General features: G+C 33.5%; 2 protein-coding genes across 3 annotated transcripts; both read right to left on the bottom strand.

Moving 5' to 3' along the window:
- Window positions 1-103: 103 nt before the first annotated feature.
- LOC114179209 (protein RETICULATA-RELATED 5, chloroplastic-like) lies at window positions 104-5714 on the bottom strand. Its single transcript, XM_028065462.1, has 7 exons — window positions 4923-5714; window positions 4185-4314; window positions 3081-3608; window positions 2068-2175; window positions 1415-1963; window positions 873-986; window positions 104-457 (listed from the first exon to the last, which is right to left on the bottom strand). Exons 1-7 carry the CDS (start codon window positions 5588-5590, stop codon window positions 323-325), a joined length of 2232 nt encoding a protein of 743 aa, XP_027921263.1. The 5' UTR covers window positions 5591-5714; the 3' UTR covers window positions 104-322.
- Window positions 5715-8223: 2509 nt separating this feature from the next.
- Window positions 8224-14178, bottom strand: LOC114163092 (biotin carboxyl carrier protein of acetyl-CoA carboxylase). Of its 2 annotated transcripts, none has more exons than XM_028047183.1 (9): window positions 13833-14178; window positions 12493-12705; window positions 11493-11569; window positions 11252-11305; window positions 10490-10750; window positions 10323-10385; window positions 9753-9821; window positions 9630-9675; window positions 8224-8489 (listed from the first exon to the last, which is right to left on the bottom strand). In XM_028047183.1, exons 1-9 carry the CDS (start codon window positions 13864-13866, stop codon window positions 8428-8430), a joined length of 879 nt encoding a protein of 292 aa, XP_027902984.1. In that variant the 5' UTR covers window positions 13867-14178; the 3' UTR covers window positions 8224-8427. The 2 variants fall into 2 exon arrangements, with proteins under 2 accessions (XP_027902984.1, XP_027902974.1); XM_028047173.1 differs by having other exon boundaries at window positions 11493-11578; window positions 13833-14176.
- Between the last annotated feature and the right edge of the window lie 2530 nt (window positions 14179-16708).

Here is a 16708-nt window from a genome sequence, read left to right as displayed (position 1 = left end):
ATATTAACAAGACTTACCAAGACATAAATACCTTTAGCAAAGAGTAGGTAACAACTTGTATTGGTTTCGATTTGCGTCACTTTTATCTATTCCACTTGTTACATTTATAAAGAAAAATATTATATTCACCAATCTGTGAAATGGGAAATATCAAAACGTATACAAGTGAGCTGTCCAAGGAATTGTACAGAAGCTAATTAACAAGAGACAGCAAGAGATTATGATGAAAACAATAACCTATTCCTCTGTGCCTACATTACCAGCTTTTCAAGAATAATACAAATTACCAAGAAAAAAATGTCGCAACGTATCGTCACCTCATTTATTTTTCTATCTCATCAATGGTGGCTTCTTCTGCTTCGTTGCATAAAATTGCAGCACTATTCGGAGAATCTGAGGTTGGCGACTCTGTCTTTCTAACTTGCAGGCCAGTAAAGCGCGCTAGGTCAATCCATTGCTGCAGCAATTCATGAAAACATCAAATTTGAAAACTCCAGTACAGATTTAGACATTAATGTACAGATGAATATTTCACATAAAAATGAATTATACTCCAGTGGTTTCGAAGCTAAGCCAGTTCAAATTATGGCACTTTAGAAAACCAAAGATGTCATTGTTTATTTTTTTTCTGTATTTTGGTATTTCACTAACTATAGTCAAAGAGCAATATTGGTCAATCACTAACTTCAGAAAAACAAACGACTTATATTTCCGCGAAATTAAGAATATTAAATGACTTTATAAATAATACTTGAATTTAGGAAGTCTAGTTTTCAATCATAAATAAATGAAATCCGCTAACAGACGAGGTTGGGAACATTAAGCATTTGAAAGTGAACAAAAGCAGATTAAAGATAGGAAAACAGACAGACCTGGGTTCCCCAATAGGAATTGACAGTCCGTGCTACAAAAGAAAGCATATTTACAAAGAATGTCTGGGAAGCAAACTGTTCAGAAATCCGATGCTCCACTAACCCAGCAATTACCTGCCAAAAAAATATTATAATTTCCGTACTAATGCAGAACAGATTAGATTTTAAATGGATAGGTATATATAGAATATATAATATAACCAAGGATGTAGCCTCAGATGAATTAGAGAAAATTACAAAATCATATTATATATATATGGGTATTTAGTAATATAGTATTTGGTTGGAAAATAAAGGAGGGGAAGGAAGGCAAAGATTTTATAATACTTTCTTTTTTTGGTTTGAAGATTTGGATGAATAGAGAAGAGAATAAAGGGGAGGAAAAATCCCTAATTTACATTCGGAGAATTTGGAGAGAGGAGAAAGTTTTACACTAATTGGAGTAACTATCCTTCATTTTCTACAGAAAATGGGTTCAATCTTGCATTTGTCACATATCAATAATAACCAAAATTTTATACAGCGACAAGTCCACTACATACCTGATAACGGAGATTTGCAGAAATTCCAAGAAAGCAAGCATATATTACAGCTGTTTTGAGTACTGGTGACCTTATAATCTGTTGTTCAGTGACAACGGCTGGATTAAGGAATTTACGGATTCCGTATAGAGAATTTGATGAAGCCACGGCTCCAATGCTTGAAATAAATCCAACACTAGCAAGTTTTAGCCCACCAAATACAACTGATGCAATTCTATGATTGAGGTTCCAGTTTGTCCCTGCCAGATTCTTTTGAAATGCATTGTCCGGGATGGAACCTAGAAGTCCCATTAGAGAACCAATGTTGTCAGGTGCTTTCATCTCATCAGCATATGAAAGGAATGACAAAGTTGGTGCAGGAAGCCACACTGTAAAAAAATCAACTACTGATCCTCTGACAGTGTCTGTAATAACGTAGTCAAGCTCTTGGAAAAAATTATCTTTTCGCTTTTCATATTGCGCCAACAATGTAGTTGTTATTGATATGGCTTCTTCTATGGCTAATCTGTGCAAGAATTTGGGATCTGCCAACAATCTTTCCCTGAAACCCTATATAAAGAAGAACCGGATGAAGGGGTAGGAATATGAAGGTAACAAAGTGATGAAATTTTCTCATGATTAAAAGCAGAGTATTTTTCGAATAAAAAATTTACCTGGAAACGGTGAGTGAGTTCTGAAATCAGAGGATACTGCTCTAGATCAAAGAAGTTCTGCAAAACCTCTGGAGATACTAAACCAAGATCAATTCCCTTTTGAAGATCCTAAAATCAAAACGAAAATACAACCCTTCACAATGACAACCAATATTCGCATACCCTATTTAATGTTAAATCAAAGAAAAGTAAACAGATGCATAGAAAAAATAACTGCATGTAGTAGCACACCAACAATCAAAGAATCAAACGCAAGTATGCAACTAATGCAAATTTAGTATCATCAGTGACTGTTCAATTATTCTCCAAAAACCTTGGAACCCATGTATGCCAAGATATACACCAGGGTTACTTTATTTTAAGGGTAAGAAAACAGAAATAACGACTTCATTATCACAATTAACCCATTGGAAAAGTTTTGAAGTCCTTAAATCATCGTATATTGTTGCGCAAAGAATCTAACCTCAAAAGGAATATGAATTTAATGGAAGAGTAAGATAGCACAGAGAAAGAGCTACAAAATGATAAACGTTAAATTGAAATCCCCCGCACAGTTGGTTGAGCTGCATAGTTGGTGTAAATTGAAACAATGCAAAAAAGAGATATCAATTAAAGGGACTAGGGACCCTTTTTGCATATTTCATATGAAGTTGAAACTATTTTATTTGGCAACAATTATAAAAAGTGCTTATAATTTTGACTTTTTTTCAGCTCCTACTCAAAGTAGCTTCTAAAAATCAATAGATATGTTTAGAAGTGATTTTCATGGAAAAATTTGAAACAAACAGGCTCTAAAATGCTCATCAAATACCAAAGTTATATTACATACAAAAAATAAAATAAAATTTAATAGGTATAGACACAAGACTCCTAGTAAAAGCAAAATCTCTTGTTTGTATCACCTAAATGGACAATGAGAGGAAATAATAAAGGGCCAAAACTAGGAAGGAGAAGATCTACAGAGCAAGAAAAGTAATAATCAAGCAAACTAGTGACTGTAAATGCTAGCTAACCTGTGGTAGGGCATCTCGCCTCCGCCCAGCAGCATTCATTACGCGAGCAATCTCAGCACGATCAAAGCAATTTCTACTACAGGGTCTGGCAGCAGAATACCACAAAAAATCAGCCACAGGAACTTCTCCTTCTCTGCGAATGAATTGTCTTTCAGGGTCAAGTAATATAACTACTTGGTTTTTCTTTTGTATTTTTCCTGAAATTCTAGCTGGCACCCCGGTTCCTCTAGATCCATACGTAACATGGCTTGCACCAGTCACAACAATTAACATACCAGTGGACCCTCCATCAAGCACATTTTGTAAGATAACCTGGGACATACAATACTCATCAACTACTTTAGCCTGTGCCGAAAGGTATGAGCTCGGACCAAAAGGAATAGACAGATTTTGAGTACTATCGACTGAAGGTCTACGTGAGATAGAAGTAAAGCCCGATACAAAGCCCGAACCAGCTGGAGGAGCATAAAGTTTACGTTCAGCCTTTGTAAGCCCACGAATTCCTTCTGCTTGGACAGTTCTTAAGATCTGTTAATGACAAAAATGATCAAACCATAATTATCATCTTTATAAGTCTTGAGTCTAGACCTAGCAATACAAGAAATGAGCCTAATCCTACAGGGTAGAGTTGGTTAGATGAATCAATTGAAACCTTTCAGCTCTATCAAAAACCAAATTTTAAGTAAAACATCTAATGAAAAATCGATTTAATGCTCCTAAAGTTTTCTCAGGTCGTCCCCTATCAACAGATTATCTTCCCTTAATGACCAAACTATCTAAGGAAACTTTCCATAATCGTCATTTTTTTAAAATAAAGTGTTCATTTGACCTTTTGTTTAATATGGGAACTTGAAGATTAGGAGCTTTTCAGGGCTTGTCTTTTATACATTAAATATTTATAGTCCTAATGCAAGTAAAATCGTTACAGCTTCCATTTTACTAAATATCTGCTCCTACCTTTTCAACTTGTTGTAAATCAATTTGACATGCACGTTGATTATCTAACATTTGCCAATTTCTCCTAATTAGCCACAACCATAATTTTCAGAGACAAAATAAATATTTGAAAGATTATCATGAGTTTGGGAAACAAAATTGACGTACCTTCAGCGGAGTACCACAAGCGACTAGACGGATTCCATTTTCACGACAGTAGTTCAGAATAGGTTCATACTCCTGCCATCTTTGAAGTGGCCAATGCAACGTATAAGACTTCAAGGTGTCTCCATCTATCCTGCCATGAAAGTTGAATTTTAGTACAAACAATGCAGAATCACGGAAAGCAGTCTGACAAAAGAAGCAGAGATCAACAGAAATATAGTGAGCCAGGAAAGAGAGAGGCAGACAGAAATCTTTAACCAACAAAAAAGTACTTTTCAATCATTAACAACAATGGAAAACTTCTTAATTCAGGTAACAAGACATTCTGAAAAACAAATAAGAGCATAGCAAACATCACTAATGAAACAATTTTAAAGTCGACATGTCATTGGAGCATACCATACCTCTAATTCCATGGATTAATATTCACTTTAACAGGAAAACATTCAGATTCACATAACTAGAAGATTCTTCCTCAAGTCAACAATTGTAATAATAACAACAAAGCACCCCCAATTTACATGTTCGTAATCAACTCCATGCTGTTTGCTCCACTCAATATCTCGTTTATTTAACTTCTTCCAAAAGAATGGAATTCACGAGTAGATTTTAGCTCAGAGGACAAATTAATTCATTTTGCCTTCTTATTTTCTGATCCTATAACTACTCACTGAAAAGTTAATCCACACAGGACTCACGCAAGAATCTAAACATTAATCACAAATTCAAAGGCATTATTACTTCTTCTCCATATACTGGTTGAGCGGTTCCTGAAGATTAGAGGGAAAAGCTTCCAGCGCAAGAGACAGTTTTTTTTCCTTCTCCGAACAGCGCCTATGCAAATTTTTCACAATCTCAAGCTCCAACTCCCTATCGTCTCGAACCGGAACCTGTTCCGCTTCCCCCAAATACACCACTCGCGCATTCATCAACTTCTCCCACACCTTCCCTTTCTCTTTCCCTATCGCCAACGGTTCCCCTATCACCGCCGCGTCGTAAATCCTCGACGTTATCACTTCCTCCTCCTCCTTCTTTTTCGCCTCCTCCAGCTTCGGCGCTGTCGGAGCCAATTCCGCCGCCTTCTCCTCCGCCCTCGCTGCCGCCGATAACAGAACCGACGCGCCGGCAGCCAGGAACGGTACCATCAGCACGCCGCGCCGGCTGCTCCGAGGTTGACTATAATCGCCACCGGAGCCGCTCGGATTAGAAGCCGCAGCGACGCGTGTGGAGTGGCGAACGGACAGGTGGACGCGGCGGAGTTTCGCAGTCCAGATGCGACGGAATTCATTGGCGGCGGCGGCGGCATGGAGAGATTCCGCCGGGGCGGCACGTGAGGAAGCGGTGGCGCGAAAGAAAGGCACGTGCGGGAGTGGAGTAGCGAAAGAAGAAGCCTGAGTGTGTGGCTTCATTTGCTTTCAGTTGGGGCCTTCTCACCAACCGCAAGGTTTAAACTTTGTCACTTCACTTTTTCATTCTGCCACCACAACAACGCCACACCATGCATTACAACAAAAGGATTCGTTTATTTTCAGCCTTTCAATATTGCATAATCATTAGTATTGTATTTATTTTCGAAAAACTTTTTTCTTAATATATATATATATATATATATATGTGTGTGTGTGTGTGTATAATTCTAACTGACACATATTTTGACAATAGAAATTTTGATTTTGATCTGCTAGCCTTTTTTTACAGAAAAGTTAAACATACATTCCGCAAGATATTAATTATTATTTACTTAATTTTGTTTAAATATAAGTTTGCAAATTTTACTCTTTATTTAATCAATTTTACATCTAACTTTATAGATTTTAATAAAATATAATATATATATATATATATATATATTAAAAGAGTACGCTAAAAACTATATTTGTTTCCCCTCATTAAAAATTCTAGGTTTGAAAAATGAAAATTAGTGAAACTATTAAAATCTTAGAAAACATTGGAATATACTTTTTATATGTCTAATATTGAGTTCGTAATTTTGGTGGTGGTAAAAAATTGAGAGTTATATTGTTTGATTTTATAATTGAGATTATGACGTGAACTATAAATGGAAAGCCTCAGATTTGAATGTCTACGTGAAGCACCGGTGTCCACACGTGAAAATTGGAGTTATCCGTTCCCCAATACCAATCTTCCACTGTTTTGGAATTTTGTTTGAAGATAAAATCGATCAGAGTCAGATGTGTATCAGCACAATTCTGAAATGGTGGCTGAAAACAATACTTCAAAGTTGAAACCCAGGTGACGTGTCATTGTATGGATTTGTATTGAATATTGACAAACAATAAGGGGCAGAAATCAAAATAAAAACTGACAAATTCTAGTTCAAGTATACAATTACAACGTCTACAAGTTAGAACAGACTCACTCCTTCATATATGAATTACTATATTTCTAAATGTAAGTAATATCTTATTTATTATAATTAAGTAATCACTTAATCACATTCCTCAATGTTTCGTCTATGTCATCAACATTTTTAAATTCGACTGAAATTTCAAAAGAAAATTAAAATATATAAAGATAAATACACATAATTATCAGTATTATAATCTATTTTAAAAAAATAAAAAGTGTAATAGTAAACGTCGTTGTCGGTGAATTCTGTTTCATTTTATAAAACAAGGTTAAACTGTAAAATTAGAGATGAAAATGTGAAATGGATTATTTAAATCAATGTTTAGAATCCAATACCAATTAGGATTCGATAAATTTAAACGATAGGTTATCTTTTATTGTCTAAAATTTATTATCAACCTCTTCAACTTTCAACACTCATAAATATAGTTGGTGAATTATACCTAAGTAGACTAAGCAAAGGTAAGTACATAGCCAAGACCGCCTAGACATGGTCCCACGAATAAAATCAATAAATTGATAACCATTCAAGTAGAATATAATGGTCCAAGCCGCCCACTGTAAAGAATTGTGTGTAATAAATAGGTAACGTTTAACTTAGAATATCACAAATAAGGTCCCTAATACCAACATACATTAACCCAAGGCCTGGACTAAGCCCAGACCCATCTAGAATCCAAACACTGGCCCAGTCCATAAGGATGACAGACATAATTAATAATCCTATAAATACACGTGGACCCCAACAATTAAGAGGTACTTTTTTATTAATTTTTTAACCCAAGATTTGATTTTGAGAGACTTTTTTGCTGACTTGATTGTCGGAGTCCTCTCCCCAAATAACCCCTAAGGGTCCAGACCGTATATGCTAGCATATATGATTAAGGTTTGTATGTTGTTTTAATTTTAATTTTGTCGCCCAAAATTTTGGTATTGCTCATTTTCATTTCTAATATCTTTTAGAATAATTATTCCAGTACCATAAAGAACTTCTTGGCAATTATATATCCAAAGATATTTTTTAACATAATTATAATCTCTTCAAAATACATTTTCCACCCACGAGTTAATATGTAACCTACTTCTTTATTTCATGATTTATTACCACATCTGGTAAGAGCTGAACCAATCAGAAAATCTATAGATTAAATTTAATTAAAGAAAATATAATATAAAATAAGATTATTCCTCCCTTTAAATCAATCAAGTCCAGTACACAAATACTCTACTAATAAACATTGAGTGGTATTTTTTCTTGTAGATAAATATTAATTGTCACATTTTGTTATTGGAAGAAATTGAACTCAACCTTTCTCACATTTTCTAAATTTTCTAAACTCTTTAAGCCAACTTTATAATTTTCAAGTATTAATATAACTCCCGAGTATTAATGTGGAGAATTGAATCCACAGCCTCTCCTTCCTTCTTCGTTCTAACTTTAACCATACATAGGAAGAATGTTATTGGTAGGTCTTGGATGCTAACCATTACCTTGATCAATAATCTCAACATAACCAATCTCGTAGAAAACGAGTTTCGGTTACTGTTTGGTCAGAATTTTGCTGTGGATGCTACATTTCTATTTATCGCACTACGGTATTTCTATTTCTGGTCCAGAATCTCAAAAAAAGTTCTGCGCAATTATTTCGGGAGAAACTAAACAATAAGTAGCTAGCGATCAAACTCCAGCAACTAAGATACATAAAGAAGGTCGTCTCAGAATACATTCATTCCAGTACAATTTAAGCAATTGATATACAAAGTATGATTTTCAATTATTCGTAACCTATTAAAAACTTTTTCCAATATGCGAATAGCTCCCTAATTAAAAAAAAAAATGCCTCATGATTGATCGGAACAACAGGAAAAGGCTAGCTCACTTGATGTCATGAAAAGATGGCAAGACAGCAATAAGGGGGTCTCCGTAACCAACAGGCTCTGTAAATCACAAATAAAAACAGTAAGAAATTCATCACAGATATGGATGAGAGTGTAAGTAGCAAAAATAAGTTTAAATATGGATAATTTGGCTGTGCATTGACAGCTATCTCTAGATATTGCAAAACAACAGACTAGGCCATCAATAAATCACAAAAAACTATACATAGCAGAAATCAAGACCGTCAAGAGCTAAACAACGTTTTTCCATTCGGTCAGTAGTCAACACTAACTAGATAACATATGAAGAAAACTAACAGCACAACTAGCTACACACTGTAAATGACAATGAATTAAAGTAACCTATCAGGAACATCCCTGGGACGGATAGAAAAATTATACAAGATTCGAGATTTCCACAGTTTGGTGTGATAATTAAATAAGAGTATCTTCAACCTTGTTTACATTAAAATTATTGATTACACAAGATATAAAACAATATATAAAATTAAAATTAATATAACTAATAATTTTTAACCAATTAAAAAATGCAAACACAAATGCACTATTAGATTTATGTTATGTTTCCGCTAGTAACTATAATATTTATATTGAATAAATTAGTAAATTATTTATTATTTAAAAGTAGGTGTAGATATGAACCAATGATTTTTAAAACCAAAAAACTTCTTTTTTTGAACCTGTTATTAATATTAATAATTATATATTTAATAATATGTATTATATATAAAATTATTATGCAAACAGGCCAGCTTGGTAGGTTTCTTTTGAAGCCTAAAAGCTTAGGCCAGGCAACCATGTCAAAGGCCCCTGACAGGTTGCCTAGCCTATCTTCATCCCTACATATGGGTTAGAAAATGGTTAGTACTAAATACTTGTTTGGACAAACTTCTCCATAAACACTTCTACAAAAACAATAGAAAATGAAATAATCTTCTCCATAAGCTAAAACTAACTTATGCACAAAATTAATAAAAAAAGAATTAACTTATGCATCAACTAATTTTAATTTATCCAAAAGCTAATTTCAACTTTCCTTCCTATTTTTCTCTTCCATAAGTATTCATGGAGAAGTTTATCTAAACATACCCTAACTGTCCAAATTGGTTAACTTCCATTAGTGACATGTCAATAAATCTATGCATTTTTTTTAAAATAGGGTCATAGACATCTTTATACCTCCATCATCAACAACTAGCTTCAACACTACTCCAGCCACATCAGTCTGCAAGATTTCAAAAATAAGACTAGTTAGAAATAGTAAATATTAAGAAACCACAATTACAAAAACTGAGAGATCACCTTAACCGGAAGTCCAGTGCCAAACTGGTCCAAATAACCGATGATTTGCCCTTCTGTGACTAAATCTCCCTAAAATTCAATTAGGAAATAAATAAATTGAAAATCATTATAGTCAGGCCAATAAAAGTGAGGTTCTCAAGCAACTTGATGAAGTAACTGTACCATACAAAGTATACCAATAACAATGAGTGAGTACCAAAGAATATTTATTTGTCTCTGAGACTATCACTGTTGATTATAATCAGTTTTTTTTTTTTCGTTTTAAGTTCTTTTAGTAAAAGACTTTACACTTATTCCGAAAGCAAACATATGCATGTTAACAAGGTCACATAGGGAGACTAAGCTGATACATAGTCTCCAACTATTATGTCTGCAGTATTACGTGGGGCAGCTCACAGCAGCTGGGCCCCTAAAGCAGAAACAACCAGTTTCACCCCTGCAAATCTTATTGACCAACAAACACATGTGCCAAAATTCAATGGTGGAGTTTACGATGAGAAAGCTCGACGCAGTATCATGTGATCTAGCTCATAACAAATTGATGAATATTGACAAGCACGTCAGACGCACCTCTTTACAGATAGGAGGTTGTCTCTTGCCTTTCACTGTTCTACCTCTTCGGAAGAAGCCAACCTAAGGAGAAACAAAGATCAGTGATAGCAAACTCTACATAGCTCAAGCCAAATATAACTAGTGAAGGCAGAAGTTAAAACATAAATTATTGATGAATGACATACCGTGGGAGATGGTACTAAGACATAAGTGGTGGTACCAGAAGCCTCCAATGCTGCCAATCTTGGTGATTTCTCTCTGAAAGAATCTATAAATGGATTTTTCTTTTCTGGAGATGATTTTGGAGGTGATGGTGGCAGGGTACCAGGTGCTGATTCATCCATAGGTTTAGATGGAATAGGCGGAGGAGTCGTTGGTGAAATGTTAGACAAAGGAACCGTTGTTGCTCCAATGTTTCGCTTAATATGCATTTCAAAATCTCCAACCTATAACAATACTAGTCAACTAAGGTCGTGTACAAGGTCATCCAGCTAAAAGCATGCTTCTTTTGATGAACCACACAGATATAACAGACAGCGTTGTATAAAAATAAAGCTGACATGATACAAATTTTTAATCAAATTTGAACTGCAAAAAAATAATTGTAACGAGATAGGACATTAGGCACAAAGGCACCACAATCTCAAGTTGCAATTACAACATGCTACAAATTTTGGTAGAAAAAAAAAACATTAATATCATTACCTCATTTTCTATAAGCGTGATATCTTGAGTAAATTAAGAGCATCCTTAGACAGAAGTTTCAACACACAGTATATGACAGAGCTATAGACATACCCATCCAGCCACTGATTTCAGTGTGTGAATAATTGCAAATAAACAAACCATATAACATTCACGGAAGTTTTCTTTTTCAACCTTACTATTAATTTATAATATCGCACTTCCAATTTTACAAAAGGATAAACAAGACGGAAGAAGATCACCTTTACTTTCAGTTCAGCAATTTCAGTCTCATCACACACCTCTAATACCAAAGCCTGATCATAAGCAAACAAGACATAGCAAGTGATTTTATCAGATTCACATTCAAACAGGAAAATAAATAGTGCAATTATGCAGTCTTGGATAAAAGCCAATATACTAGCGCTAATTCCCACCAAAATTATCATTTTTCACTAATGAAAATATGCTTGGCTGGTAAATAAGGACAGAATAGCTATAGACCTCAAATCCATTAGGAAAAGTAGTAGCTTGCAAAGGCTTTTTCTCCAACGAGCCTTGTGGAGTACTATCTGAAGAAGCTGCAACATCTTCAATAATTGCAAGGTCAAGGAACTTGAATATAAATAAAAAAAATAGTAAAAGGGAAGCTATTCTAATAGCCAACTACAACACAGTTATATATATATATATATATATATATATATATATATATATATAGTAACCCTCAAACAGACTTTCTCAAAGACCACAATAATGCTGAGCAACAGAAGTAGAACATTTCCTACAATTATTGTGTAAATAACATTGCAATTTTACCTTAAAAATAAAGAAATAAGAATCATATCTTTTGTTTGTAACTTTTAAGAGTTTTCTTTTCTATCTTCTCTCTATCCTTTAAGTATAGAAGAGTTCCGTAGGATTATCTTAGATGACACTAACATATGAATTGCAGCCGAAAAATTTTGCAATTGATTATTGTATCTCAAAATCTTAATAATAGTCTTAAGAAAGTAAACACAAGTCTAACTTAGTTCTACAAAATTGACTTATAAGACAAGATTTGCACCCACCTATGCAATATAACTTCGTTATATCTCCAATCGAAGTAGGATCTCTAACACACCCCCTCACAACAAGGACTAAACACCTCAAGTGAGACTAGGGGAAAGCCAAAAGTGGGTGACACAATAGACCCAACAAACTTGATTAGGAAAGGCTCTTGAATAACTTTGATACCATTTTTGAAAAGTGAAATTTAAGTCTAACTAAACCTCACAAAACCGATTTAGTAAGTTGATATTTGGAATCAGCTATATATTATGATTTTGTCATATCTCTAATCGATGTGGAGTTTTAAAAAAATAAAAACCACTTAAAATATATAACTAAGGAGATAATTACACTAAGACCAAATAAGAGTATCGTACTTTTCTCATTCAAACAAAAGTCAACAAAAACAAAGAATAAGGACACAATTCATTTCACAATCAATATAACCCACCATCACCAGACTTGGATGTGTTGATAGGTTCAGCTGTTTTTGCACATGAAACCAGTGTGGTGCTCCCCTTCATGTGGGAATTAATGTGCTTCCGATCATATGACAAATGCTGGGTGAAAAGTCTACTTTTAGAGTTCCATCCGACATTGTGGATGGGAACTACAACTTGTTTATCGCGGGAAGGTCGCATATGGGACATAGTGCCCATGGGATCTGAAATCCAAGAGTCATGATTAAGCGTCTGGCTGTAGTAAAATCATATTAAAAATATTGAAGTGCTTAAATAGTATTGTATATTGAAATTCGACCATTTAAGAAGGCATTGAGACCCTTTCCAAAAGTAATAAGGCTATTTCAAAGAGACATGGGAAAAACGGAACTCCCTATTCTATTTAACAGAAATAGATCAAGAACAGAATAAAATAAGCAACAAAACACGAAGATTTGAGTAAATAGGATGCAACATATGGGCGCCACTAAAGTTATAACAAAAAAGCACACAGTCACAACTCATCTTGTGTTCTCCTATAGGAACCAATAGATGGTCAATTACAGGCTTATAAAGTGACTGTAGACCATCCTTTGGTTATTTGTAGAAACATGGAAAATTATACTAATCAATAGCAAAAAATAATACTAATCGCCTAATCAACGGCATTCATCTAACTCAATGAAAAATGCCATGATCGTGTCGTGATTCTTGTAAACAAACGATACTAATCAATAGCATAAAACAACTTTATCACTGCTACGAAATTGTTAAGTTCATTCTAAGGTTAAATTAAGCTTCACATATCACAGCAACAAGGAACAAGTGGCGCAAGCGAATACAACTAGTTACTTCAGGATGAAACGTTTCAAAGGTTCGTGCAATCTTAAAAGCAAAGTATCTAGGCATAACCTTGTTTTGATTTCTTAGCAATAAAAATGAATAAATAAACCACAGTAGCAAAAACTCCATCCTATGTTCAGCATTTATTTCAAAACGAAAATAACATTTCACATAACTAAGGATATTTAAAGCAAACAAGAAATGCGAAAAGTGCCAAAACGCAACCGTTCAATGTTTACAACACAATGACAAATCTAGCGAGCTCCTTCGCAGTTACTTTTCTTTCTAGCTAGAAAATCATAAACCTAATCCAGATGTATAGAATTCGTTTTTCAAAATCAAACTGCGTATGTGAATCGTTTCCCTTTCCATCCACGTCGCATAAATTAAAGTAAATAAAGCAGAAAATCGTAAACACAAAAGCAGAGATCGCATTCGGAAAGGCACATTCATAGCAAAAATGCAGGTGCAGATTTAGAGAGAGAGAGAGAGAGAGAGAGAAAGATACAGTTAAAAGATCGAATGACAGCGGAGGATTCCATAGTAGAGAGAGCTCGAGAGGGATGGAAGAGCAGGAAAAAGGAATAATGGGAGGGAAAATTGATGGCGGAGAGAAACTTATAGAGAATAGCGAGGTTGAGTGAAGTTAAGCCAACAAGGAAAGAGGTGGATAAATTAGTTGCACTCTGTCTCTCTTTGAGATTTCCGCCCCTCTAATCACCCTCTACGTTCCAATCTAGGAAAGTGTCCTCGCTAATGTGCACCGGGGTGTGACTTGTGCCTACTCTCCCATCGTGGCATGGTAGTTGGTGTCTTGGACAAGCTCCTTTCAATGGTTTAAACACAAATTCTATACCTTGTTTAAGCCTTTCTAATCAAGTCTTTTAAATTCATAACTACATAATTGGGTCTTTATTTTTTATATTTTAAAAAAAAATTCCGGAGGATTTTAAGTTTATATGAAATAATTCAGGAATCTACTTGTAAAAATATTACAATTTGATAGCTTAATTACATTTTTAATTAAATGACCTAATTAAATATTTAAAAAAAAGCAGAATGTTATATTAAATATAATTTAAAATTTTAACACTTTTTACAAAATTTATTAGGCTTATCTAACCTGATTTTTGTATGACCTTAAATAAATCCATTTAATAAAATATACTTTTATAAAACATTTACACTCGCTCTTGGACCTTTACACAGATGTTTCCAAAGAAAACTAAGTTAGCCTATCGTTCCCACAAGGAACTCCTTTTCACATCACACTTATTCACACGAATACTTTAATTAAATAGGGAATTAAGGACTCAATTCTTATATTCTTTTAAATTTTTTTATATGTCTGTTCCAAAATCTTCAAAATGATTAAAATGATTGATGAGTAAAAATACATAAAATTTGATTAAAATTAGATGAGTAGAGAATTGCCATTCTTAAATGACAAATAATTGTTTTTTCGATAATTTTTTTAGATATTTTAGTTGTGATCATTAATTTTATTGTACTCGTTTTTTCACGAATTATTAGAGTATAATTTAATAAACGACGGACTTCTCACGTTACAAATATTTATCACTAAATATTTTTACGATGACTTATCTTATGAAATGTTTACAAAAAATGTTTTCATAACAAAATTCCTCACAAATATTTAATTATTCTCGTTTGTTTCAAATTTTTACATTTTATTTTATTACACAATTTATCAGAAGTCTAATGTCCTCATTTTATAGTCAAACTTTATATCTTTCTGTAGTTATCTGTAGACATTAACTATATTTAATATCTTAGATTTCTTTTTTGTTCAAAGGTTAAAGAAAGGTACGGCATACGTGGAATTAATTAAATCAAATCAATGATAAAAGAAATGTATTTTTAAAATAGTTTTAAAAAGTTATGAAACAAAACTATTAGGGACAGGGGTGGTACTGCTTCGAGCCGGTATAAGCCCATCCAGCATTTGATTCGCAAAATGTGAATCTGATCCATTCGTTTCGTATTAAAAATGGGGTTAAAAAATTTGATTCGTCCCATATAAAATTAGGTAAGGATTTTGAAGAGTTAGATGATAAATTAATAGTTTAATATTTTTATTATATTTATATTCATACTTTAACGTACATAATGTATTATAATGTATTCTTTAAATTTAACAATTCAAAAATATAATACATAATATTTGTATTTTTCACTCATACAAAAATTTAGAATTTTTATATAAAATTTAGAAAAAAAATAACTAATATATATAAGTTTATTTTGCTTTTTTTTGCAGATTATGAACCAACTTCACACAAGTTACAAGTTGGACTTTTACGAGTTAACAGACTTAATATTTGAACTTACTTTGCATTTTTTTCGTAGACATGCGCAACAATCTGTCGAACTAAACCTACATTGTCCCTCCTAAATAAGGATGTAATTTGGGTCGAGCTGCCCAATTTTGGTCCGTGTTGCATTTGGCCTCCATAGGGTAAAACCTTTCCCTATAAGTGAATTAATTTCTTTCACATGTCATGCACATTCGGCCTGCGAGCCTCCAAACCGGCAACAAGAAAACATTTGTTTTAAATTTTTCTCATCTAGTTATACTATATAAAATTTTATAATTTATAATTTTTTCTAATCTGTAAGTACAAGCTTATTAGAAATTTCATAACACATGTATAACACTAAATTAATACAAAAAATCTAAATAACTAAATTTCAAATAACTAAAATTGTCAAATAAAAGCGTTTAGACAACAAGTTTATGAGTCTTCATCCTTAAAATGTTTTCGCTCCAGAGGAAAACACTAATATGAAGGGATTCACAGTTGATAGGAAGATTATTGGGAATCCAAGTGTAAGTCTAAGTCTCACATTGAGTAAAAATGAGAAAGTTGAACACCAGACCCATAAATTTATTGGTTTAAGGTTTTGAGTTAAGAGTAATATTAATCTCTTATGTATGAATTAGACTATTTCTCATTGGTGTTGAATTTATCGTGTGATCTTTTTCAAAAGAACTCAACACATATATAGGCCGGATTACTCCATAGTTGATTATTAAGTTAATAGTTTAATTTGTATCTGGCTCGAGTAATTTCACTTCAATTTAGCAAATAGTCATCGCTACAGCACCCGTTGCTTCATTGGTATTTGTCATCATCATCTTTTTATTTGTAAGGCCACTGATTATTGATGAACACATATATACAATATCTAAATGCATACGAAAATGGTAGTAGGGTAATGCTTCATGAATAAGATATATAGTCTGTTACAGATGAGCATCGTAAAATGTTTGTTATTGTTAGAGCTTGCTGTAACTTCATCATTGGGTCATATTTTACCTTATTTTCACATGTTTGATGGCTTTGAGAATGACGACCTACC

Source organism: Vigna unguiculata, chromosome 1 (genome assembly GCF_004118075.2).
Source record: "Vigna unguiculata cultivar IT97K-499-35 chromosome 1, ASM411807v1, whole genome shotgun sequence".
Classification (NCBI taxonomy): domain Eukaryota; kingdom Viridiplantae; phylum Streptophyta; class Magnoliopsida; order Fabales; family Fabaceae; genus Vigna; species Vigna unguiculata.
Note: the sequence above shows the minus strand (reverse complement) of the source record. Positions and strands in the feature narration are given on the sequence as shown.